Source organism: Marmota marmota, unplaced genomic scaffold (genome assembly GCF_001458135.2).
Source record: "Marmota marmota marmota unplaced genomic scaffold, marMar, whole genome shotgun sequence".
In the NCBI taxonomy this organism is placed as follows: Eukaryota; Metazoa; Chordata; class Mammalia; order Rodentia; family Sciuridae; genus Marmota; species Marmota marmota.
Window position 1 is genome coordinate 42,070,840 of NW_026000026.1, and position 24,973 is coordinate 42,095,812.

The window sequence follows — 24,973 nt, forward strand, 5'->3', positions numbered from 1 at the left end:
GGCCAGCAGGGGGCACTAGCCACAGAGAGTGGGGTGATGGACGTATAGTCTGGCTGGCTCTGATAAGGCCCTGAGGCCCATCAGTTTACCAAATAAATCGAGGCTAATAAGAAACCAAGCCCTAGCAAGAGAACTCCTTGCTGAAAAGAGTACCTCAACTCCAGTACTCCTGGGTCCTGACATGTTTTTGACCTAAGGAGCAGGGGAGAGGGCAATTCTTAGATACACTTGCAAAAGTAGGTACCAGGGGCACTTTCTCCAAGGCCAGGGCTTGCTTAGGTGCTTAAAGGAACACCAGGGCTCCCTTGAGCACACCCTTTGATTGTGAAGGCCAAGACCAAAGCCACCATTGGTCAGGGCTGGAGAACTATGCACAGATCTGTAGCTGTCTTAGGCCTCTGAGGTTATTATGAAGGTCTCTCATTAAAGCAAAACAGGATAGGATCACTTAGGTGAGAAGCCAGTGATCCTTGAGAGAAGAATAACTCAAATGGCCTCTGCAATGTCACTTTCAAAGAGACTCATAGGACAAGAGAAACCAACTCTCAGAACAGAAGCACCACATACCTGATCTGAGCTTTCAAGTTCTCCTTTTAGCTTCTCTATGGTATCTTCGAGATGTTTCACTGTGACCCGTGACTACAAAGCAAAAGAAATGCCCTGTGAAACATAGGTGTCTGGGGATGTTTCCCAGGACGAGTAGTGCCACCATCTCCAAGCCAAGCTGAAGCTCTGGTGGCCTGTAGCAGTCTCTCCTGGGAGTGGGGATAGAGTCCAGCATGAGAACAGGAGCACAATCTCCTAGAGACTGAGGAGCTCCACTGTCATTCTACAGTTCCGCTTCGCAGGGTGTCCCCCAGAAATGCCAACAGCGATATACATCTCCTAAGTGACAGATCCTGTTAACTTCTCTTGTGGGCTCTGGAATTTCAACCCAGCCATGTGTCTTCAGTAGAGTACACTTGGCTTCCCTGAGCCCAGCAGCAATGTCCATGCCACCAGGCCCTGGGGAGATGCACATGCCAAGATACCTTCTGGAGCTCCTCCTCCGCAACTCCCACTTTGGCCTTCCACACCTGCTCCTCCTCCTCGACACTCTTCTGCAGGTCTCTGAGCATGCCCTCCTGCGGCAGGAAGGAGTAGAGCGGTGAGACAGGGCTGTCTCCCTCCTCAGCCCTGTCCTACACTCAAACGCACTGCTGTCCCCAGGTCCTCTGCAATGATGGCCGGTACTTCCTCTGCTTAAGACTCAGTGTTGTGTGGGAAGGGAAGGTGGCCACTGTCCCAGGAGTGAGCTTTCTATCCAGTGTGCTGGCTTGTAGGACCATGCCAGGAAATGAGGTCTGTGATCCAAATGAGGCTCTTAGAACTGTTGTTGCTCTTGGGCTCTGCCACAGGTACTGATCCCATTGGTGGCCCAGAACAAAGAACACAAGACAGAGCTGCTCAGAACTGGGAAGGGCTGGACCCAGCACTGCTCCTGGGGTCAGGGAGTGGTTCAACCCAGTCAGGCCAAAGCTTACCTTGCCTTTTCCCACAACTGCCTGCCCAATCATTCCTTGTTGTTATAACCAAGTCCCTTCTCCATGCCGGAGACCAGCCTCAAACCCTCAACTCAGCCCTCTCCTCAGCTTAGAAATAATGAAGACCTAAGAGACTTATCCATGCCATTACCATCCAGTCTAAGAAATGAGGTCTGGAGGGCAGAGGTCTGCCCAGGTCACACAGAGCCAGAGGGTTTCTGGAGATACTATGCCAACCCCTGCACTCTAGGCCCCAAAGCTCTCCTCCTAGCAGCACCCTCTTATCACCCAGCACAGAGTTCCCAGAGCCCCTGCCCTGGCTGCTCACCGTTTCTGCCAGGATGGTGCGGTACTGGTCGCACTCAGCCTGCAGGGTGTTCTGGGTCTCCTCAGCCTCCTTCAGCTTGGAGGCCAGGTCCTGAGGGCAGAGGGAGAACAAGTGTCTAGTGAATCCAACACAGCTACCCACTGAAATGACTCTGGGCACTTTCTTCCTAGGGATAGGAGAGCTTGGGTGACAGTGGCAGCCCCTGCCAAGGGCACCTGCTTGGCAGCCTTGCTTACCGAGGAGGGCTCTGTGGTAGCTGATGGCTTCTTCAGTAGCTGGGAGCCCTTTTCTTTGAGTTCCTGCAGCCACTCAGCATAATTCTACAAGGAAACATGGAAGGTGAGGGTGGGGAATGCTCCTGGGGGAGTACAATCCCTGGGAGCCACCTCCCCACTACCTGGTGTTCTGAGACAGAGAGCTCCGGGAGCAGCGCCAGAAGGGCCTCCTTGGTCTGGGCCTCGGCCAGGCGGAGTTGCTTCTCTGATTCCTCCTGGAAGGGGAGAGGGAGAGGACAGGATTCAGCCTCCTACCAGGAAGGGCCTCAGCTCCTCATCAGGGGTAAGACAAAAATCAAAGGAAAAGATGGGCTTCCCCAGTCTGTGCTCCCAGGAAGGACAATGGGAAGCCCCAGGTGGCAGGTGCCAGTTACCCCACACCTCCCAGCAGTCACTCAGACTCTGCCAGCTCTTACTTTCCCAGCCCTCCCAGCATGCCAGTTAGGGCCAGCCACGAACAGGTATCCCCAGGGAACTCATCTCTAGGCACCCATGGGAGGGAGGAAGAATCAACATTCCCAATTTCCAGAGGAAGAAACCAACTCAGAGAAGATAGGGCATCACTTGGGGTCTCTCCTGAAGCTTGACTTCACACCCTGTATGAGGCTGGACCTGATTTTCCTCAGGTGACAAAGACACCCAGTCTGACCACAAAACCCCTGGTCTGAACTAAGCCTGAGAAGCAGACCCTTTTTGGCTTGCCCAATTATCCAGAGATGATGCTGTGGCCTGCCCTGGACCCCTGGCCACATGACCACCATGCCCACTCAGGTTCTCCAGTCATGAGTCAGAAGGCAAAGCACATGAGCCTTGGAGGCCACCTTCTGTCTTTCTCTGCCTGTGTGGCCACAAGCTGTCAGCCTGGCGACAGCTTTTGCACTTGCCACACAGTGGCCAGACCATCTCTACACTCACTTCTGGGGCCAAAAATCTAAGATTCTAATAATCTAATTACAACTTCTGCCCTATTGCCTGCTCTCTGGGTCTCATCTTTATACCCTCAGGCTTCCTGGGAGGATCATGGGAGTCACTGCAAAGTTCAGGTACTGGGACAGGCTCTCCCTCTGTTGGAACAAGGCTGGAAGGGGCTGGCCTTTCACAAGGGATGGAAATGTGTGACAAAAAAGGGTGGGCTAGAGCGTCAGTGCTGCTGCCCCTAGTCAGGGCCTCCACACTGACTCCAGCCAGCCCAGGGCAAATGGGGGCCCCAGGCACAGAGAGTTGGATACCACACCCTGAAAGCTCACTGCTAAAGATGTCCTCCCCTAAGAACACACATGGAACCAACTGAATGGTGACTTCAGAGGGCCTGAGAAAGAAGCAGGATTATTCCAAGTACCTCTGGATAAAAATAATATGATTGAAGGCCATGAAGCCGGTGCAACCCTGGGCGCACTCGCAGAGTGTGCAGCCCACAGTGCTCTGCAAGCCCGCTCAGTCTTTGCTGTGGCCATGCTCAGCTCTGTACCCTCATAACAGAGTGCCCAGTTGAGGAAAAACAATTGAGGGTGCACATTTCCCTCCTTTCTCTTAAAGAAAAATGAAAGGGGGGCAGGAAGGAATAAGGGAAAGGAAGGAAAGAATGAAGAAACTAGAGGACACTGCATGCTGAGCCTGGGGGCCCTGGTACAGATTTATGAGACACTGAGGCCAAGGCTGTCCCCTACACAGTTTCCATATCTTGTGGACTCAGTTAAACCAGGCAGGTGCTGCTATCCCAGCTGGCCAGCCTAAGGATGGCCAGGGCTCTGACCTTGGCCTGGGTCAGGGAACGCAGTTTCTCCTCACAGGCCCGCTCAGCCGAGGCCAGTGCCTCCATTGCCTTCCAGTTCTTCTCTCGGAGGTCCTGGGAGGGGAGATGAGGGGAAGTCAGTAGCCCACACCCGTCAGTCAATGACCAGCTCCTGTGGACTGGTCTCAGCAAGGGCTGGGCTCAGAGAACCCCATGGCCCCACTTCAGACCCTGTATAGGACCCACTCTTTTCTTGGCCCACATTCATGTGGCCTCTCCTGGGGGCACTCAGCACAAGGCCAAGGTGCTGCCACCTGATGCCGGAATAGTCGAACACAGAGGATGAAGAGGCAGGCGCCCTTTCAGTGGAGACTAGACTGCAGGAGGAGGAAGGACCCATCTATTTCCTCAGAGAGCAGGTTCCTGCCACCAAACAGCAAGCTGACTCCCTCGGCTGGCTCTAGGAGTGAGACCTCCTTTGGGAGCAGCAGGGCAACCAGCAAGCCCTGCTCCGTGACAAGGGCAGGTGGGAAGGATGTGGGTGAAGGCCCTTGCCCTCTGGAGAGGGCAGGCATGTCTCTCTCCCCTTCTCCTAGCACCAGCCTCCCTCACCCACATCTGCTCAGGGTGGCTACATGACCCAGACCAGGTCAATCAGTACATGGGTCACACCACTGTCCATGTTTGGGTAATGCCCCAAGGGCAGTCAACCCTGAACATACGGAGGAGCTGGGGATGAGGAGGCAGGAAGAGGAAACTCCCAGAGTAAACAACAGTGAGAACAGAGGGAGAAGCAAAGCTGGGCTCCCTGATTGTCTAGGGCAGGTTCTACAGAGACGCCTTAAGGTGACTCTGTGAAAACCTTTCCGGGGTCCACACGGCTCTGCCTTGGTCCTCCCACCCCAGCTCAGAGGCCCTCCACACTCACATTGTTCTTCCCTTTCTGCTGCTCCACAGCCTCCTTGAGCTCAGTGGCCTCCTTCTCCAGACATGATACTTGTGATTCTAGCTCCTTGAGACTGGTGGGGTGGGGGGAGAGAAAATGGTTACCACAGCAGGTCACCACCTCAGCTCCAAGGGTCCGTGCCTACCCTCCAGTTCCATCTCAGGAGGACCCCTTTCTTCTACCCAGGGCACCCAGCAGCCTAACACCCCCCACTACCCAAGGAACACCTGCGAGGCACACACCCTTCTACCTTGCCTCATGCCGACCACTCAGAGGCCAGGGCACTGGCTCCAGAGCAGCCAATGGCCAGCAGAGGATGTGCCCCAGCAGTTAGGTTTCCAGGACATCTACTCTCTTGAACTGAGTTTGGTATGACCCATCTTGTCACCACAGAACATGCCAGCTGGCCCTTCCACATGGCTGCACCTGACTCTCAGAACTAGGCTGGGCCTTCTAAGGTGTGAGCTGGAAACTCACAGTAGTGCTGTCACCTCACACCTGGGTACCACTGCTCTTGACAGCTCCCCAAACCCTGACCGAGAACCAAGGACCAATAGAGGACCATTCATTTCTACATCCTGGGATTTGAGGAAATGAGCCTTGAGATGACTCCCCAGCATTGTGGAATCCTTGAGTGTCAGTGCCTCACTTCCTTGTGCCCTTCAACCAGAAATGAGAGGTCACCATCACTACAGCACTGTACTCAAGGCTCTCGGGACCAGTTCTGAATGTACACTTTTAACAAGCCCCTTTCCACATTATGATATGCAACAGATGGAGACCCAGGGACATGAGAAATCTAAAGTCTAGAAGTGGTCAACAGTGGTCTGAATCAGCAATTCAAGCCACTTCCTGAGATGCAGGAGGAAGTCCCCCAAACGAGCTACCACCCCAGCAGCCTGAGGAAGGAGGGCTGTGGTGGACACTGCCGGCCACATGGGGACAGACGTATTTGTGTTTCTTCTTGAAGGTCATGGTCAAAGACCTTTGAAAACAACCATTCTAACACACACTAATGCTGACCATAAAGCACGTCTGGGCTGAGCATGCTGGCTGTCCTGACCACCTATCTGATAATGAAGTCTGGTTTATCACAGCCTTATATTTTTAACCTGCATACAGTTTGCATACGGCCTTGAGAGCTTTGCTGACTTTTGGGCATTGAGTTTAGGCCCACAGAACTGTGACCCCCACCCTCCAAGTTCTACTGAAAGGCTGGGCGTGGCAGTGCATGCCTGTAATCCCAGCAGCTCGAGAGGTTGAGGCAGGAGGATTGCAAGTTCACAGGCAGCCTCAGCAAAAGTGAAGTGCTAAGCAACTCAGTGGCACCTGTCTCTAAATAAAATACAAAATAGGGCTGAGGATGTGGCTCAGTGGCCAAGTCCCCCTGAGTTCAATCCCTGGTACCTGCCCCCCCCTAGCCAAAATTCTACTGAAACCCCTCAGACTATCCCTCTAATCCCTGTATTACACTACAGCATCCTCCAGCAGACCACCTCTGGAGAGACCCCAGAAGAACAAGATCCTGAAGAAGAGTCTGCAGGTCAGTGGTAAGGACACACTGACCCTCATCCCCTTAGCAGCTTCTGTCAAGTTGTAGAAACAAAGTTTGGGACTGAATCACTTCTCTCTATCCCAGAACAGGATGGCCCAGCATAAACAACTTGCAGGTAAACTATGTGAGAAGAAAAGGAACCAGCTTCTACCAGATCATTTCTGCACTTTGCAAAAATTTGAAATTAAAAAATAACTGCAATGTGACTTAATTATCCTAGTAGTTCATTGAGTGGCTCAAGAATCTGAGCTTAAAGAAAAAAAAAAATTGAGCTTCTCTGCCCCTAAAAAAATAACCACTGTGAGAAATAAAGTTTACCCATGCTTCCTAGGAAAGGAAGAAGGGAAGGGTTGGGTTCTGGGTCTTCCACAAGAAGGCGGCTGGGTTCTTTCTCCAGTCCCCAAACCACAGAGCCCTAGGGATGCTGAGGAACACAGGCTATATGCCTAGGAAGCTGTACCTGCTGAGAAGCATAGTAGTAGGCGACTCTTTGGCAACAATGGCCAGAATAAAGGGATCTTATTGGCTGATATCCTAGAATGTGTCCAGAAGTGTTTGAGCAGAGAGAAAAGACATACTCCATGGCTCATCCCACCCAATGCTCAAGGGAACCCTGGCCATGGCAGCCAGGACCCACCTCTCAAGACTGTGAACACCTGTCCCAGAGTTGATGGTCACAAGGACTCTGTTCCCTGATTTCAGTCACTCCACCCAGGTGTCAGCTCTGGCCTTAGCAACAGCAAGCAGTCCCTGAGCAAAAAAGTCCAGGACTGGGGCTGCTGACTGAGGGAAAATGAGATCTGGCCAGCAATGAAGTCATCACAAACAAAGGAAAACAGCCCCGTGGCAAGGTCAGCTCTACATTCCTCCAACATCCCAAACCTCTGGTCCAGCAGACAGCCTGGACCACAACCATTTCCCCATTTGATTTATAGACCTCAGTCCCTAAAATCTCTTGCCTTTTAATCAGCCAGTCTTCCCCCACAGGAGATGGATGAACATCAGTTCATCCATCTAGGTATCCAACCATTTTTCTGTCATTCGATATCAGTTTATTTCTTTACCGGTTCTTATTTATTCATTATTCATTCCATAAAGACACTCTGATTAGACATAAAAAAATCAATAAAACAAAGACCTTATCATTGAGGAATTCACTTGATGAGGATATAATATTCATTGTTATTCTGCTAAAAACACACCATCTTTAAGTGTCCATAGTTCCTTGTTTTTGCCTTGATTCTGGATTCATTCCTCTTAGATTTGGATCCAATGATAGACACATGCAGGCACACATAAACTTGAGACCATTTCAGAGTGGTCAACTTAAAAATACATATATATTTCAGTATTCAACTGTTTTTCTTCTTCTATAAAATTCTTAAAAACAGCTCATCAAGCTCCCAGCCCACTACCTGGCATATAGTCATTAGATGACATACTAATTCCTGTTTTTCCCTTTTAAAGTTTATCTTACAAAATGGTCACAATTTACCCTGTGAGTCTGGCTCAGTAGGACTTGAAAACATCTATCAACAGAAGGAGAACATGGATGGATACAGCTGGCAAGAAGTCTGCCCCCAACCCACTGAAGCACTTGCCACTCTTCACACAGATAGGTGTTGCTCCTTGAGAGTGGGCACAGAGCTTGCTATGGTTTGGATGTGGTTTGTCCCGTTCCCCCGCCACACACACACCCCGGGTTCATGTCTTGGAAGCTTATTCCCTGATGGGAGTAATTAAGAGGTGCTGGGACCTTTAAGAGGTGGAGCCTAGTGGGAGACAGCTAGGTCACTGGGAGTGCTGCCTTAAGAAGGGGCTGATGCTGGTTTCACTGAGTTGGTTCCTGACAGTGAGTTGCTATTAAAAAAATAAGACTGGCCCTGCCCCTATTTCTGGCTTCCTGGCTCACCATGTGCATGCTTCTTCTTTCATGCTCTCCTATCAGCCCTCACCAGAGGTCAAACACAAGGAGCTGCCCAATCTTGGATTTTCTGCCTGCAAAACCATGAGCTAATACATCTATTCTTTATAAAGTACCCAGCCTAAGGTATTTTGTTATAGCAACAGAGAATACATACATAGCTCTTTGCAAAGGTGACCGTTTGCCTGCCCAGACCTGTCTCCTGTTCTCTAAACCACTAGAATGACAGGAGTAGAAGGGGGCCTCTGAAGTAGAAGGGGGCCTCAAGTGCCATAACGAAAGCCTGAGCTTCCAGGAGCCTTCAGTCACCTCAGCTAAGGCTGAAGTGAGTGGACAAGAGCCCTATGGTCCCCCTACAGCCACCCTGCCAGCTTACCGCATCTGCTGCTGGTCGGCTTCAGCTTGGCTGGCCTGGAACGAGACACAGAAAATTCCTTGATCTCCACTAGGCTCACTTGTACAGCAACTAGTCAGGAGGGGAGCCCCTTTCCTCAGCAGTATCCTCCCAGGAGTGGGCTGACCTGGTTATCCCGGGCTTGGCCTGCCTCCAACAGGGCCTCAATGGACCGAATCCTTTCTGTGAGCTGTGTATTCTCTGCCCTGGCCTCCTTGAGCTGCCCATGAAGACCACTCAGCTCTTCACACTTGCTCTTCACCTCCATCTCAGAGGACTGTAATTTGCTGTGCATCTCTATTGCAGGAAAAGGAAAAGGAAAGAGAAGTCAGGGGCTGGAAATGCCTGGGATGAATACCAGGACTGCTGTCCCTCCCCAGCCTCCTCTGTGCCTGGGGATCTTAAGACACACTTTCTAACCACTGGGGCTTCTTAAATCACGGCTGAACAAAATCACAGCCTAGTGGTAGTGTTCTTGAGGACTATTAGGGCAAGATGAAATGCCCAAAGGCCACTAATAAGAAAATGATAGAGATTTAAAATGGATTTTGGTTGAAGTTTCTGAAGATTCATTCTCTAGAACACTCTGGCTCATATTAGCTGAGACCACGGATAGGAGTGACATGGCCAGAAACTATTTTGAAAGTTACTATATATGGATCTCGGGCTATACCCTCCCCAGAGCCTATCCTGGGGCCTTACTCAGGAGCTGTCCTCTTCTTCAGGTGATCTTAAAGTCCCATGGCTGAGTATAGTCCACCTGCCTGTGACACTGCTGTCTCCACCAGGACTGACCTCATCCCCAACCCCAGGCTCTGCCACCTGCCACTTCCAAACAAAATCTAATTTAGCAACTCAAACCACGCCTCCTGGCCTCCCAGGTCTCATCCTGGTTGCTCTGTTTTCCCTTTTCTACCTCTCTCCCACTACTAAAGCATGGGGACTCCACATGCCAAATCTGTCCCCATCAGTAGCAGCACCTCTGTAATCACCTAGGCCAAGCCCTGTCACCATTCTGGACAATTACAGAAGCCTGCCCGTTCTCCCTGGGCCTCTCCTGCCCCCATGGTCCATTCTCCACCCCAGAAGTGCAAATGAAATTGTACCATTCCCCTGCCCCGACCTTCCTGTTAACACTTTTCACAGGACCCAAAATCCTTACAGGGAGGTGATCAGGGCCCTGCCCATCTGGCCCCACATTAATCATTAGCCTTCTCATTCACTTGTTCACCTTGTTTCCAGAGAATGAATCTTTAGAAACTTCCAACTAAAGTCCATTTTAGAGTTCCATCATCTTCTCATTAGTGGTCTGCAGGCATTTCACTTTACCCTAGTAGTGCTCATGAACACTGCTTTGTGGCTTTGTAGCTAATAAGAAGCCCCAAGGCCAAGTTCAAGTTCATTCCCCTCTCAGGGGTCTATGCTAGCTAAATTACTCTTCATGGGACTGACCCCTTCCATCATTTTGATCTAGGTTTAAACACCCCTCCTGCCTCAGAAAGGCCTCCTGTGTTTAAAGCCACACCAGGCCTTCTAGACCAGTGATCAGTGAGCTGGCTTATAGGCTCCTCTCCCCGTGTCTATTTTATAAACAAAGTTTTATTCAAAAAGACAAGCCTTCCAGGTGTAGTGTTGCTTACATCTGTAATCTGAGTTACTCAGGAAGTGAAACAGGAAGATCTTAAGTTTGAAGCTAGCCTAGACACCTTAGTGAGACCCTGTCTCAAAATAAATAAATAAATGAAAGAAGGGAGAAAGGGAGGGAGGGAGGAAGGATAGGAGGGCTGGGTAGCTCAGTGGTAAATGCCATAGTTTTCATCTCTAGTGGGTGTGGGGGAATAGCCAAGGCTGCTTGTTTGCACATTGTTTATGGACACTTTTGTCCACAGCTGCAGAGCTGAGTAGTTGTAATGGAGACTGTATGACTCAGGAAGCCAAATGTATTTACCATCTGTCCCTTCACAGATTAAGTCCTTGTGTAAAGGGCACTGCTGCATAACCCTGTCCTTGCAGGTGGCACTATTCCTGCCAGCCCAGTGCCCATGGCAGTGGCTCAGGAAATACTAGTGAATGAGGGTCAACTTCTCACCAGCCTCACCTGCTGGGTAACCAACCTTTGCAGGCCCTGCCTCTATCCCCAGACCCCAACCCCACTAGTAGCCCACATAGGCACCATCCTCTATATCCAGCCCTTGCAGGCCCTACTCCCCAAACCCAGTGGACAGTCTGCTCTTAATCTGACTCTGTGACTCCAGCCAGTCCTGACATCCCTGCCTCTTCAACTTTTGGGATGTGGGGGTAGGTACAGGCCTGGCCTTGGCAATAGGACAGTCGGAAGACTTCTTTGGGACCCACCAGGAGCAAGGGCCATCAGAACACTGCCCTTACCTGCCAACCGCTGCTGCTGCTCCTGTGCCTTTTCGGCATCTGCCCGGAGGCTGGCATGGCTGGTCTGTGTGCGGCACAGCTCCCGGCTGACCTCATCTAGGCGCTTCTGCAGAGCTTCCTCACTCTCCTTGTGAGACACCTGGAGAGGACAGAGAAAAGACGGCTGTGAGGAGGGGAGGAGGCTGGGCCCTCATCAGTTCCCAGGTTGAAGAAAACAAAACTCTTTACCTCCTGCCCTTACCAAAGCCCCATATGGTCTCTGATTTGTGTATAACGTAAAAACTTCCTAGAATTTGCCCAAATTTCACCCAGCATCCTTTCAGTGAGAAAAGCAGCTGCCAGGGACCTACATGCATTTCCCACTTGGGGGTTGGGGGTTGTGAGGTGAGTTTCAATATTTTTTATATTCAAGTGATTTGTAAATACTTGCTTGTAGCAAAAGTCCAAAGATACTGATTCAAACAAAGTATATAAGGAGTTTCCCAGTGGAATCCTGATGCCTTCTCCAGAAGCAGACAGTTGGCTGGGTCTCCTGCCTATAGCAATATGCATTTATACCCACATGGATGTGACACATGCTTAGGATCATTAATATGGCAGTTCTCTTAGTTCTTTCATTTAATATTAGAATGAATCACATAAAACTGCCAGTATTCAATCTTTCCTCCACAAAAATGACAATTTCATATTTTTCAATCTGGTATCTTACAGACTTCCACATCATTGGGTCCTTGTTTAAAAACCACACATAGCTTTGAGGTGCCGAATGTTTCCCAATTTCCCCATTCAGTGGCAGGCAGGCTGCTCTCAACCTCTGGTGGTCCCAATCAATACTCCAATGGACACTCTAGTCAATGATTCCCAAAACTGAGCTTCTGGGATAAGAATGTCGATCAAAGCCTCTGACATCACCATATCTTCAAAGAAACTAATTCTCCAAAGGACCAGATCCCTGGCTACAGAATTAACAAGCTCATTTTGGACAGGGCCAGGAAGGATCTGACAATAAATGCCTCTCATTGACCCAAGTGAGGCTCCAAGTCATGCTTCTATCACCACACCCCAATTTCTTTCTCTTTAGCCCAATGGCTACACAACATGGTGCTAGACTAAATGCTCTGAAGAGAACCATGAAGGCAGAGGTAGATCTGGAGCCAGAAAAGTCATTGTCAAGTCATTGCATCAGACTGTAGGTGACAAGACAAAATCAGGACAGCTTTAGGGTCCACAATGTTTTCTGCATTGGCATATAGCAAGGGGTCAGTTTCATTCTAACTCCAAGGGATGAAAGAGGAGGAAGGAATGACTGCCACAGGCTCCCCAGGAAGCAGACCAGCTTTTTCTCTTGGGCCCTGCCTCCCTCTCAGGGCTGCAACATCCTTAGCTCTGCTCCTGTCACTGAGATGGTTTTTCCAGATTGTCACTGGAGAAAACCACTAGCAATTTCTTCCTTTCTTTTTCTTAAGAAAGGGCTGTAGGGAGACTGAATGTTTTTCCATTCATTAGAATAATGATTCCAGGGCTGGGATTGTGGCTCAGTGGTGGAGTGCTCGCCTAGCACGGGCAGGACCCGCGTTCGATCCTCGGTACCACATAAAAATAAAGGCATTGTGTTGTGTCCATCTACACCTAAAAAATAAATATTAAAATTTAAAAAAAAAAGAATAATGGTTCCAGCAACAAGCAAACAATCCACTCGCCTTTGGAACCAAAAACTTAGAATCTTCAATGGAACCCATGAACATACATCTTAGGATCACAGTTGCCTGGAAGGAGAAGGTAGTCAACACAGCCAATCACACTGAGCAATTTCAAAACCTGGTCCCATGGCCGGTTGGGGATTGGTATAAAATGCTCCTGAGTTTCTAAAATTCAGTTCACTCACTGGAACAAGAAGCCAAGACAAGTGCCACCAACACTTTCAAAGGACCCTTTGCACTCTCCTTCACATAGGCCTCGTCAAACCACTAAAGGGGAGGGGAGGAGATGGGGGTCTGCTTCCTGATGTTAAAGCTCTGTTCCCAAGGTAAGCACAGGAGGCCACACCCATCCTGGTCCTTGAAGAGCTGGATCTCAGTGAAGACGCCTCAGGTGAGAGAAGGATAAAATGGAAAGAGCCCCATTTCCACTTCAGCACAACAGGGAAAGGCCCTTTCTACAACCTACACTTCTAGTCAGAGAAATTTCCTGAATGGGACCCTGGCATTTATTGAACTTGTTTTCTGCTCAAGGCAGAGTTCTAGGTCTAGGCTCTGAGTATGTCAGCACAACTACCAGGACATCCCCACAACTACCCCACAGGACGACACTGAGGCTCTGAAATAACTTGCTGAAATCTGAATCCAGTAGCTGCGGCCAGGGGCCTTCACTATCAATATCATGAGGGACAATGCCACAACCCTCAACCTCCCTGACCACATGCCACAGAATTTGTGGTGTTAAACTAGAAAGAATGGACTCCTCTGTATAGGCCCAGGCTGTGGATGAGAGTCCAGAGACCTACAGGGGCAGCAGACATCTGCAGGTGGTAATTTGCTGGTAAGAGCCAGGGCCAGGCCTCCACCCTTAGGAATGACATGTGACAGAAAACCAGGCTGCAATAGTGAAAAGTCCTTCCTCAGATGCATCAGAACCACCTGGGAGCCTTTAAAATATAACCACAGCCAGGCCCACTTCCAAGAATCTGATCTCAGTGGTCTGCTTTATACAAAAATCAGAAAATACCAAGTTATCCATCTTGATTCCACCCAAATTCTAACTGTGTTTGTTATGTTCTCTTTTAGTATCTTGTATCCATTCAAACATCAGTCTTAGAATTTCATATCTGGCTATTCTAGTCCCATAGCTTGGTTTCGATGATACAGCAGAAAAAACAACCCAAAGCCCCTTGAGTCACCAGGATTTCCTTGTTTTCCAGTGATTTAACCTCCACATGAGTATGTTATCAAAGCTCCTCATGCCTAAGGTAACTGCCCCAAGCCTGGTCAACCTTCCCTGACATAAGCCAGTGGAAACACTGGAAATCATCAGACCTGTGGGCAGCAAAGCCCCCGGGCTGAGGAAAACATGCTAGATGATGCCCAGTGCACTAAGGGAAAAACCTTCCTCTCTTTGAAGGAGAAAGGGCACACTCCTGGGGAAAACAGATTTTAGCTATATCCAAAGGCTAAGAAAGAAGAAAATCCCACCTGTCCTCGAAGCAGTTAGTTCACTGGCTTCTCCACAGCTGCAGGATCACAATGGTGGCAAATATGGGAGGATAAATACAGATCTAGAGCTAGACTCAGGGGGTTCAAATCCTGCCTCTACAGTGTCCTAAATATGATTGCTAACTTCTTTGTGCCTCAAATGTGCTTATGGGTAAAATGCAAACACTAAGAGTAGGTACCTCACAGAGTTACAATGTTTATAAAATGCTCTAAACAAAGCTTAGCACATAGAAAGCATCCATTTAATGCTTAGCACATAGAAAGCATCCATTTAATGCTATCACTTTTATTAATGAGGCTAGCTAGGGTTGAGGGATCAAGAACTGCCTACATCTCCATCTGTTACTCATGGCTAGAAAGGGATGACTTAGTGTGGCTACAAGCCCTGCCCATCCCCATAATGCAGACAGGCTCAATGGGCAGTGAACGGGGGCACTGAGGCACCCCTACTCACCTGCAGCTGTAGGACCTGCTTCTCAAAGGCAGCTGCCTTCGCTTCCAGAGCCTTCCGCTGCTGTTCCTCCTGCCTCGAGGCCTCTGACTTCTCCATCAGTTCCTTGCTGACCTTGCTGAGCTCCTGCCGGAGCTTTGCCAACTCTGCATTCTGCCTGCAAGACAGTCACAGGTCCCTGAGAAACGGATGATAGGTGGCCTATGCCTCTCTGGTATATCTGCTCTTTTTTGAAGTAGGTGCTCACATCTTGGAGCCATCACCAAGGCCTCTTTTGCATTATCATCCATGTGAAGTTTGGTGTGTGTTTTGTCAAAGATGTTGTTTTACCAATATAGCATATGGACCAGAGTGAGCAAAGGGCAAATTATGTGCCAAAGCCTCCCACAGGAGCTCAGAAACTACTGGAAATTCACATAGAAAAAGGGTCAGATACTCTTCTCATTGCTGACCTGGGTACAAAAGAGCTGCAGATGAGGTAAACATGCCTTGCTACCTGCAGGGCAGGGCAGCAGCTTGCAGAAGCCATGTGTCCCACTCCACTGGCCTACACAACCATGGCCAGGCCAGGGAAACCATCCTCAGCCATAGCCCAAGGCACTTATGAAGCAGACCCTTCAACACTGCATGCACTTCAAAGTGGTTCTCAGGACCTGAGTGCAATATTTGGAGTTATAGAAGGAAACTTGATTAAGATGAAAGGAGGGCAGCTGTAGGCCTGCTCCTTTGCAAGCATGAATTGACAATAAGACACCACCAGACAGGTAGCAAAACCTGGTCAAGGCCAGTCCTGCTCTGCTGACAGGTGGGGTCCCACCTTTCTGACTTGAGTTTCCTCATTTGCACCAGCTCCTGTGCTTTATAATGCCAAGACTCAAGCAACCTGGGGTGGAAGTGGGAGGCTGGGTAGCAGCCCCTTGGGACTGCTTTGGAGCTGAAAAAACCCAACACCAGGCGGGGCTTCCAGCCTGATAAGAGGCACAGTCACCACATCCAGATTGACAAGTCCCCATGCTTTAGAGCTTTTCCCAGTAAGGAGGCCACAAACAGATTCTGTGTCAGGGAAGCCAGCGTGTTCTTGAGCCCCATGCTCCTCTTGTGCTGTGGCTTTTGAGGAAATGGCAGTCAAAAACCTCTAGACACTGATGTGTCAGGGAGGAAATGAAGATGTGCACACACACCTGGAGGTGACCTTGATAGAAGGACAGCATGGGAAAATAGCTGTTAGGCCTCCCTTCACTCTAGGGGAGCCACCAAAAAGACATGGCTAGACTTCTTTCCCTGCCCAGCTCCTGTACTAAGACTCTCCCCATCTGACTCCTGGCTACATGATGAGTGCCAGTGCTTTCTGCCTTAGCCAGTCCTCTCTTGGTAGGAGGACATGCTCTGGGGATAACAGAACCCCATAAAGTCTAAAGTCCCTACAGGGCACTTCAAGCCAAAAGAAGGCAGACAAGCACATGGATAGACAGCACACTGGGTTTTTTAAGAGATGGCCCAAGTCAGGGAAAGAGAAGAAAGTATGGCTGTACTCAACAGCAGAAGTGAAGAGCTGCCCTCCAGAGCTGACCAACTCACTGTGGGCTCTGTGACATTTTAGCAGAGGCAAGAGAATAGGAATTTTACTCGGTAGGCCTGTGTACTATACAACAGTATTCATTACCAGGGTGTAAGAATGGAAGAGGGCACTGCCAGTGGAGAACTGAGGTCCCCACACAACCAACAAACTTTCATCCTGGACAAACAGCTTGGCCTTGATACTCTAGGTCACAACCAGGAGTTTTATGAAGCCCTCCATGGGGCATGTTATGAAGATGGGCACTGGGCAAGTTTCACTCTTCCAGGAAAGCAAGAAGCTGCCAGCAGCCAGGGGCTGAGGGTGCATGATCCCACTGATACCATGCATGCTAGCAAGGCCAGCCTAAGGTTAGAGCACCCTGACTCTTGCTGAAATCTTCACCACCTGAAAGGTACCAGGCCACCTACCAGAAGATTCAGCTGCTCAAAACCCACACAAAAGATGGAAGCTTGGGATGCGGCCCAACACAGGGAGGGGGCAGAAACACACCCGCAGCCAGGCCAACCCCACATTCAGTAAGAACTAGAGTGCACTGTGACGGCCTTGCAAGAGACCTACAGAGTCACCTGGATTCCAAAGCCCTTGGAATGTGACATAGTGGTATCTGCATAGGATGCTCAACTTACTTGCTCTCTACCTGGCTTGTGGCCTGGTTCAAGGCATCTCTCAGGATAGAGTTCTCCTGCTGCAGGCAGGCCAGCTGGGTGTTAGGGCCATTCTCCAGCTGTTCCTGAAGAGTTCGGATCTAAAAAGTCATTAACAAGGTCATAAGAGTGTTGACCATATCAAGAAAATAGATCTCTGGGGTAGGGTTAGTGAGGTCACAGCTCACCAACAGAAAACCCCAGAGGCTCCACTTGCTCCACATAGAGGTTGGGAAAATGCTATAAAATAAGAGGACTGAAAATGGCATAGCTCCAGTGTCAGGAGCTCAAAGCTAAGTGTAACCTGAAGCAACACACCCTTTCTTCCTCCTCACTGTTCTCAGAACTCAGCCTGAACTCCAGTTGAGCACTCAGCTAAGAGCCTCAGAACCACTCCATGCATGTCTGCCTCCAAAGTCACACGGGTTGACTCTTCTGAGATAAAGTATATAGTGATAAGCCACAACTACCAGAAATGAGAAAGACTCATTTCTGACCCTCTAACCTCCCTAGCACCTCCTGAGATGTGCAATGGGGAGGCAGCCATGGACCAAGCAAAGGGCAAGTGTCAGGAGATTAATCTTCAGGCTCTGACAAGGAAGGCCAGCCTGGACAGGCAGCAGCCTGGCAAAGATGTGCTGGGGCCATCCTGGAGCTATGGAATATCAGGCCTACTATTTTATAGAATCATCCCAACAATATCTGGAGAAGGTGGAGCTGACATTATTCCAGGTTCATTTGGAAGCTAACACCTTGGTCCATGGTGGGCCCCCACGAACTGGGACACAATGCTGGCCACTTGAGGCTAGGCTCTTTTTTTTTTTTTTTTTTTTAATTTTTAAGATGTTAATGGACCTTTATTTTATTCATTTATTTATACGCAGGGCTGAGAATTGAACCTAGGGCTTCACACATGCTAGGCAAGTGCTCTACCTCCAACCTGAGGCTAGGCTCTTTTGGAAGTGTTCTTTAAAATATATTTTATGCCTTTCTGATTATTAACATAAAATGCACACATAACGGGCTGCCTGGCACCATTCAGCCAAATGCCATAGCCCCAGGCCCCTGCAGGCATCCTCAGCCCTGGGCAGACCTTGCACTAAGCCTGTCCCCTTCCATACCTTGCCCTGCAGCTGCTGCACCTCCTTCACATGCTCACGGTAGCTGGCCTGCATTCGAGCCTGCACAGCTGCAATCTCCTGTTCCCGGGCCACCAGTTGTTTTTTCACCTTGGCTTCACCAGCCGCTGCCTTGGCCTTTTCTGCAGCCATCTCCTGGGAGAATTGGAAAGAAGGACTGGTCAGCAGAGCAGAGATTAGGTCAGATTTCTTCTCTTTCTCTTTTTCTTTCTTTGGCAGTATTGGGGTTTGAACCCAAGGTTATAGCTACCACTGAGCTACTCCAGGAGTACAGGGAAGAAAAGTGGCCAAATGCATCTACAAACATTTAACTACTTTTAATTAGAGGAAGATATAAAATGCCAACAAAGGTTTTCTCTCAGCTACAGCTGGTCTCAGCCTCTGTGGCCAGAGAGATTGCTTCCCAAGGCTTGAAGTCTACCACACACAGATATGTGACAACAACCTCCTCTTGGGTCAGGAGGCAAGCAAAGGTAGGACACGTGGGGCACAAGTGAGCAACAGGGAAGGGGAGGAAGGCCAGAAGTGGGGTGGGAGGGATGTGGAGCTCAGGGTGTAGACTTGGGGCTGAAGATTAGGAGCCACTGGCAGAGCCTAAAGGAGATCCTCTTGGGACAGATAAGCATTTGGAAGCTCAAGAGGACCTCCTCAGGCTGCAGAGACCGGAATGTGGTCAGGAGACAGAGAGCTGTGGTTGGACATACTGTTAAACTTCTTTTGCCCCAGAGTCAAGGCTGGCAGGTGAGAAGGGGAATAAAAATCATAGGCTGTATCTCTGCAGCTCCTACTAAGGGAAAAATTCTACTTCCCCAACAGGGGTGGACAGGATACGTGTCTCGACCTGATTAAGGTGTCTGGACTGTGGTTTGGAAATTGTGTCATGCAGCTACCTCTGAGGAAGATCTTGGGTACTGAATGGCCAGCAAGCACAGGGGCCACATCTAAGGGGGCCAACAACAAGGGGCACTCCCTCCCTCACACCTGCCACCCTGTCCTTTGTGGACAGTGACCCCATAATAGGAAAGAGGGACACAATTCACCATAAATGTGACTCACCACAAAGCCCATTCTAAATAAAAAGGGGGCAGCTACAGGTAACTAGCCAGGCAAAACCAGCTGGCAATGTAAACACCCCCCGATTCCTGTCACTTAAATTTTCATAAAATTTCTCAACTTGGTTTAGAAAAAGGATACAGAAAAATGGACTCTTAATCAGTGGGAACGCTAGTCAGTTGGTTCTTGAGTGGTAGGAAAGTTCTGATTCGCAGGACTGGCCAAATATTGTGGTGTAATACTCTTTGTCACAGCCTAGGCTTAACTCCAGCATGATGTGTGTTGAGTCAGGAGGAGATGTGCATAACTGACACTGGTGAACAAGGGCAAGTGGCTCTAGCTGCCCTGCATCTGATCAATAACCCAGGGTGGTTCAAGCAAAGATCATGTGTAGATACATCTTGGAAAAAAGAAAGAAAACAACATGGATGGATAGGTCACTGGGCACTAGGGAAGGTCATGGGAGCCTTGTCTGTTTGTTTGGTTGGTTTCTGCTTCTGGGTAAAACACAAAGAGTAAACATCCAAAGGCTCTTCTGCTCTCCAGCCTGTCCCCCGACCCAAAGAACTTTCTTGTCTGGCTCAGAGGTACATCCCCTGAATGAACAATAAAAATTTCCAATTCTTCTCAAGTGAGCAGATGGAAGTGCCTAGAGGAAGAACTGCAGCCAAGATGGTGTTGGACCCTCCTCAACCTAGGCCATCTCCCCACTGGCAGGTAGGTGGGCAGAGGGCAAGAGCATGCCTGCAGGTCTCTTCAGGGAAAAGATAGCTTTCAAAGCAGGCAAGACCATCCCTGCAGAAGGCTCCCCTTGCCCTGCCAAGCATTTCCTCCATGAAGGCTAGAGCATCAGGACTCACCCCTCAAAAACAGACAAACCAGGGACAGACCCCAATGAATTAGGCAGAGGGAAGAGCAGCCCCCTACGCCTCAATCCTGACCCATTTTGACTGATCCCCCAGTTCACTCCCATAGCACTGCAAACCCATTACCAATTACCATTCAGAGTACAACTCTTCCCTGACCCTCCATGGGCTAGTTCTAAGGAGCCAGGTGCTTACTAGCCCATCATTACACTGACATCAGAAAAAAAGGAGAAAAGCAGTGCCTTTTGCCTCCCTGCCCCAACTTTCAAGGAAAAAACCTTAGAACAACTGTGTCCACTCTCCTTTCTAGAATATTCCCCTGTCACCATGAGATTGACCAGGTTCATCTCCATGATAAACTGAGGTCCCCAATCTTTGCTTGACTTGCATGTTCCTGCAACCATAAAGAATGAACCCACTCTGCTCCCGACCCAACCTCACCCCTGGACTCTTCAAAGACAGCATGTAATCTCCAGCCCCATCAGTCACAGGCTTGATAACAGCTCCATGCCTAGCATGCAAGTTGGATAGGAAAGCTGCCTGTCTCAGAGCTGATCCTGGCCTGGTTATCATGATCAAGCACAATCATGGCCCACGGAGGGGCCGGCAAGGGACTAGAAGGTGTGCTTCCTGAGTGGGCTCGCCTCCCTGATTGGGCTGTACCTTATTGAGTTCCCTCAGTTTGCTCTTGGCAACAGCTGCATCTTCCTGCTCAGTGGCCAGCAGCTTTTCCTTCTCTTCCAGCTGGCGTTTCAGAATTGCCACAGGGTCGCCCTTCTGAGTGGCCTAGAAATGCCATGGAGCCAATGTTAATACAGGGGATTGACAGACAATTTGCTTGTCCCCTCCCCCCATCATACCCCCAAGCAATCAGTTAAGAGGGAGGCCCAAGGGTCTGATGAAGTGGGAACAAAAGCTTCAAGGCAAGCAAGTCCACACTAACTCCAGGCATCTATAGGGAGAAAAGGTGGCCCTGCTCAGCCACTCAGCCTCTGCAATAGGGATTCCTGGGGCAGTACTTAGGATCCCCATATTTCCAGCCCCCTGAGCCAGTATGTGCAGTCTGGAGGCCACTGGTTGCAGCCCAGGGGGCCAGAGGGAGGTGTACTCTGGAGACAGTGGCCTGAACTGAGTCTCTTGTGTGGTTACCCTGAACTCCTTCAATACTCATGCCCAGTAGACCCCCAACATTCACTGAGCAAGGAACTCCCAGTATCATTGAGATTATACATGATGCATGACACCCCCCAGCGACAGAAAGGAATTAACTCCCACTGGCGTCAGGAAAGAAGCTCCCAGCCTAGCTCTCAGGGAACCCCCAAAACCTCTAGCCACTAAATACTCCAGAAAAGTTACCTTGACTCCAGACTTTGGCTAAGAAAGGAACACATGCACACAGCATTTCTGGGGCAGAGGCACCAAAGGGTAAGACTCAGAACTTGCCTGATAGCATGAGGTCCATCAGAGAAGCTCCTCAGGGCTCACCATCAGGTTCTCTCACCCAGTGTTCCTACACCGTCCTTCCCACACTCTGAGCTCTGGCCACAGATCAGTGAGGCCCCACCTTGTGTGTTCTATTCCCCAGACTCCCTGTAATGCAGAGGTCGGCCTCTTGACTCTTAAGAGGCTTCCCACTTTGGTAGCCAGGCTGTGGCAGAAGCCAAAGCATTTTCAGGGTGATTCATGCGACTTGTGCATGGGCAGGAGTGGCTAGGTCCTGCCAGGAAGATGTGAAGAATGTTTTAGGAAAATTCTCTCTGTAGCCTGGCAAGCAAGCATGGTTGATGAATATCTCCCGGTGATGGAGGTGTCTAGGACCAGGCAACCACTACAGCTCAGTGGTCCCTGAAAGGGCAGTGGAGAGGGGCCACCAGTCCCAGCCCACTACAATGGTCTCTGAATGGGCCCACCTTATGCCAGGTGTCCTGAATGATGCCAGTCTTCTCAGACAGGATCTCAATGAGCTGCTGGGCCTCACCCTCATTGAATACCATGCTTCCAACCGTGGAGACCAGTGTCTTATAAGGCAGGTACAGAGGGCTATTGGAATCCAGGGACACTGAAATAGGAAGGAGCAGAGCATTATATTCACTCCCCAAAATGACAGACGCCATAACAAAGCCCATGAGAAGGAAAAGGATCTGGTCTGTCCCTCTGCCTGGGTTTAGCAGGCTGGTGGCATTGTGCTCCTTCAGGGCATTGAAAATGAACAAACCATGGTACCCTGCATTGCCCTTTTTAACTTGTGAAGAGAAAACCCCAGCCTGGGATGGAGTAACATCCCTTTATCATCAGGATGCAGAATTAAGCAAGGGGTACTTTTCCCAAAGTTTTTTCTCCCCTATCTCCACTCCTTTTTTTCTAGCAAACACCTTGGTCTAGTTCTCACCCTGTACAACTCCAGAAGATTTTCCCTTAACTAACATGTCCCTGTGTTCCTATAGGCTCTGACTGCTCAGGGAATCCTTCATTGACCACTTGCAGACCCCCCAGGATGGCATACCCCAAGCCACGCAGAAGGATGGAAAATGAGGGAGGCTGCTTCCCATGCATCCAGGGTCAAACACTCTATTTCCAACACTCCCTGAATGAAGCTTAATCAGTGACAGGTTTGGGGAAAGGACAAACTGGGCTAGACTCTTCCAGAATGGGCTTGTCTACTCGGTGGTACCTGAATGACTTCCTAAAGGACACAGAGCCATTCACCAACAACCAATTATCACTAATGAAGAACTCCTCACCACCCTCCTGCTCCCCATGCACAGTGTGCTCTCATCACAGTTCTCTTGCAGCCTGGAGGTAAGAAAGGGTAAACTGAGGTGCCTTGCCTGAAATGCTAAGGCAATTCCTTCCACTGAGGCCCAAATCTGCACCATGGCTAAAACAGAGGGCCAAAAATGAGCTAAAACAAGATGAAACAACAACAAAAAGAGAGCAGCCTGCAGCAGCACCTTCAGCTAAGCCCACCTTACAGGGACAAAAAATGGGAAAGGTTTCTATAGCAACCTCGAATTTTCTGACTTGTCACAATATTTTTACTTACCAGTCACAATATTTTCATTACAAGTTAAGGCACTTAGCATGATACCTTAATAAGGGGAATGCGGGATGTGGGCGAGCTGGTTGCTATGAACACCTTTTATTTTATAACTTCTTACCCTGGTGAAGCTTGGGAGATTAAAAAGAATGTGGTTGACATTGAAGGCCTAAGAGTTGGTAAGTGCCACAAAAATGGGTATGGGAGGGTATGCCCCCTTCTTTCTTTACACTGGGATATCTGTATATAAAATAATTTTAATTATAAACTTATGCACACAAGAGAAAATTCTGAGTATAGACAAGGCAAAAATAAGTAAATAAATATATAAAGACCCCTTGTGAGCTCACCCTCAGAAGACACCCCCATTAGTACCATTTTGGCTATGGTTTCTCGTTTCCCCCCTCAGCCTCCAGATGCATGTTCACTGTCAGCACTGTCCAGGAGAAGAAGACCACCTATTCAAAGACACAGGGAGTTGCAGAAGAGGCAGGACAGCCATGAAAGCCTATGTCCAGCCGATGGCTGCAGAAACATCTCCTTTTCTGATTCAGAAAGTTCCAGCCACCCGTGGCCACTGAGCACTTGCAATGTGGCTTGTGAGATTTGAGATATGCTACAAGTGGAAAGTATATATGGGATTTCAAAGACTTGGAGTTTAAAAAAAAAGTGTGAAATAGATGTAATAATTTTATATATCGATTACTTATTGAAATAATGTTTTGGATAAATTGGGCTAAATATGTCATTAAAATACATTTCATTTGTTTCTTCTTGGCCTATGTTAAGTGGCTCACGAGGAGCATTTCGGTTACGTAAGTGGCACATGGCTGCAGCTCACACTATATTTCTCCTGGACTGTAGCCTCTACTCCTTTCCAGTTCTGGGGACCTCTAAAATGCTTCCTGCTGAAATCCTGGCAGGCACTGTCTCTGAAAAGGGTCCCAGGTGACTGAGGACTCTGGCCTCAGTCTTTGAAGACACTTTGTCAGGCCCTATGGCCCCACTCCACCAGGGGAACATCTGGATAACACCACTGGAGGAGGCTTTGCTAGTGAACACCATTTTCCTCACAGGCTTCGCCCCAGCCAGATGCCTCCCCAATCTTGGCACGTGTATGCACTCCTGCATGCTCTGTCCACAATGTTTACTAGGGTCTTCTTCCAGTGGTATTCTAATGAATTCTTTATTAAAAACTTTCTAGTATAATTATATTAAAAATTGTTAGACATTTTAATTTAAAAATATAAGCAACTTATAACAAGTAAAATAATCCTAAGCTATGTAGAGCAAAACTGAACACTCTTCTCTGCCTCCTCACCCCGACAGAAACTTTCACAGAAACTTCTCCATGCTTACACAAACACTCCCTTTTAGGTTATTTTTAGAGAGCCATTAACTTCACAAAACTTTCTTCATTAAATATTTTAGGTAAGAATTGCACCACCTCTATTCTCCCCAAATCAGGGGCAGTAAAACTGAAAAAAAAAAAAAAAAAAAAAAAAAAAAGGCAAGCACTTAGAAGCAGGAATCAGAATTTCTGAGCTTCTCAGTGAATCACAAACATCATACCCACAGGAGCCTAACATATGCCTGATACCTCACTCAGGTCTCCAACAAATACTTAAGGACTTGGTATTGTGAACTTTTAAGGCACTAAAATCAATCCAAAATATATGCCAAAGATATGTATATGTTAAGCCACAGGGTTCAAAAAAGCATAGGGGCAGGGAATTTTAAAGGAGACCAGCTCCCTGAGGGGCAGCTGCTACACTCAGATTTTGCCCCTTCTTGGTGGGTCTCAAAGTCCAAGGAAGGACAGGCCAGGAGGCTTGCAGAAGGAGGAGGAGGAGGAGGAGGAGGAGGAGGAGGGAACAGAAGAGTGAAGGAGATGCAGGCTGTGTCTTGCTGTGATGGTATCATCAGACCC

At 49.0% G+C, this 24,973-nt stretch overlaps 1 protein-coding gene across 5 annotated transcripts in view; it reads right to left on the reverse strand.

Moving 5' to 3' along the window:
• The window catches only part of Rrbp1 (ribosome binding protein 1), a 41,895-nt gene that overhangs the window by 5,911 nt on the left and 11,011 nt on the right, over positions 1–24,973 (reverse strand). For 4 of the 5 annotated variants that reach the window (XM_015483175.2, XM_015483185.2, XM_015483167.2 and 1 more), the window contains exons 2-16: positions 21,917–22,065; positions 20,670–20,792; positions 18,070–18,222; positions 16,931–17,049; positions 14,729–14,882; positions 11,066–11,204; positions 8,805–8,974; positions 8,660–8,694; positions 4,787–4,877; positions 3,880–3,972; positions 2,249–2,341; positions 2,088–2,171; positions 1,852–1,941; positions 1,032–1,124; positions 568–639 (exon numbers count right to left, since the gene is read on the reverse strand). In XM_015483175.2, the coding sequence (XP_015338661.1) occupies positions 568–639; positions 1,032–1,124; positions 1,852–1,941; positions 2,088–2,171; positions 2,249–2,341; positions 3,880–3,972; positions 4,787–4,877; positions 8,660–8,694; positions 8,805–8,974; positions 11,066–11,204; positions 14,729–14,882; positions 16,931–17,049; positions 18,070–18,222; positions 20,670–20,792; positions 21,917–22,065 (1,658 nt within the window). The remainder of the gene's footprint in view (positions 1–567; positions 640–1,031; positions 1,125–1,851; positions 1,942–2,087; positions 2,172–2,248; positions 2,342–3,879; positions 3,973–4,786; positions 4,878–8,659; positions 8,695–8,804; positions 8,975–11,065; positions 11,205–14,728; positions 14,883–16,930; positions 17,050–18,069; positions 18,223–20,669; positions 20,793–21,916; positions 22,066–24,973) is intronic. The other variant, XM_048811334.1, reaches the window with a different exon arrangement.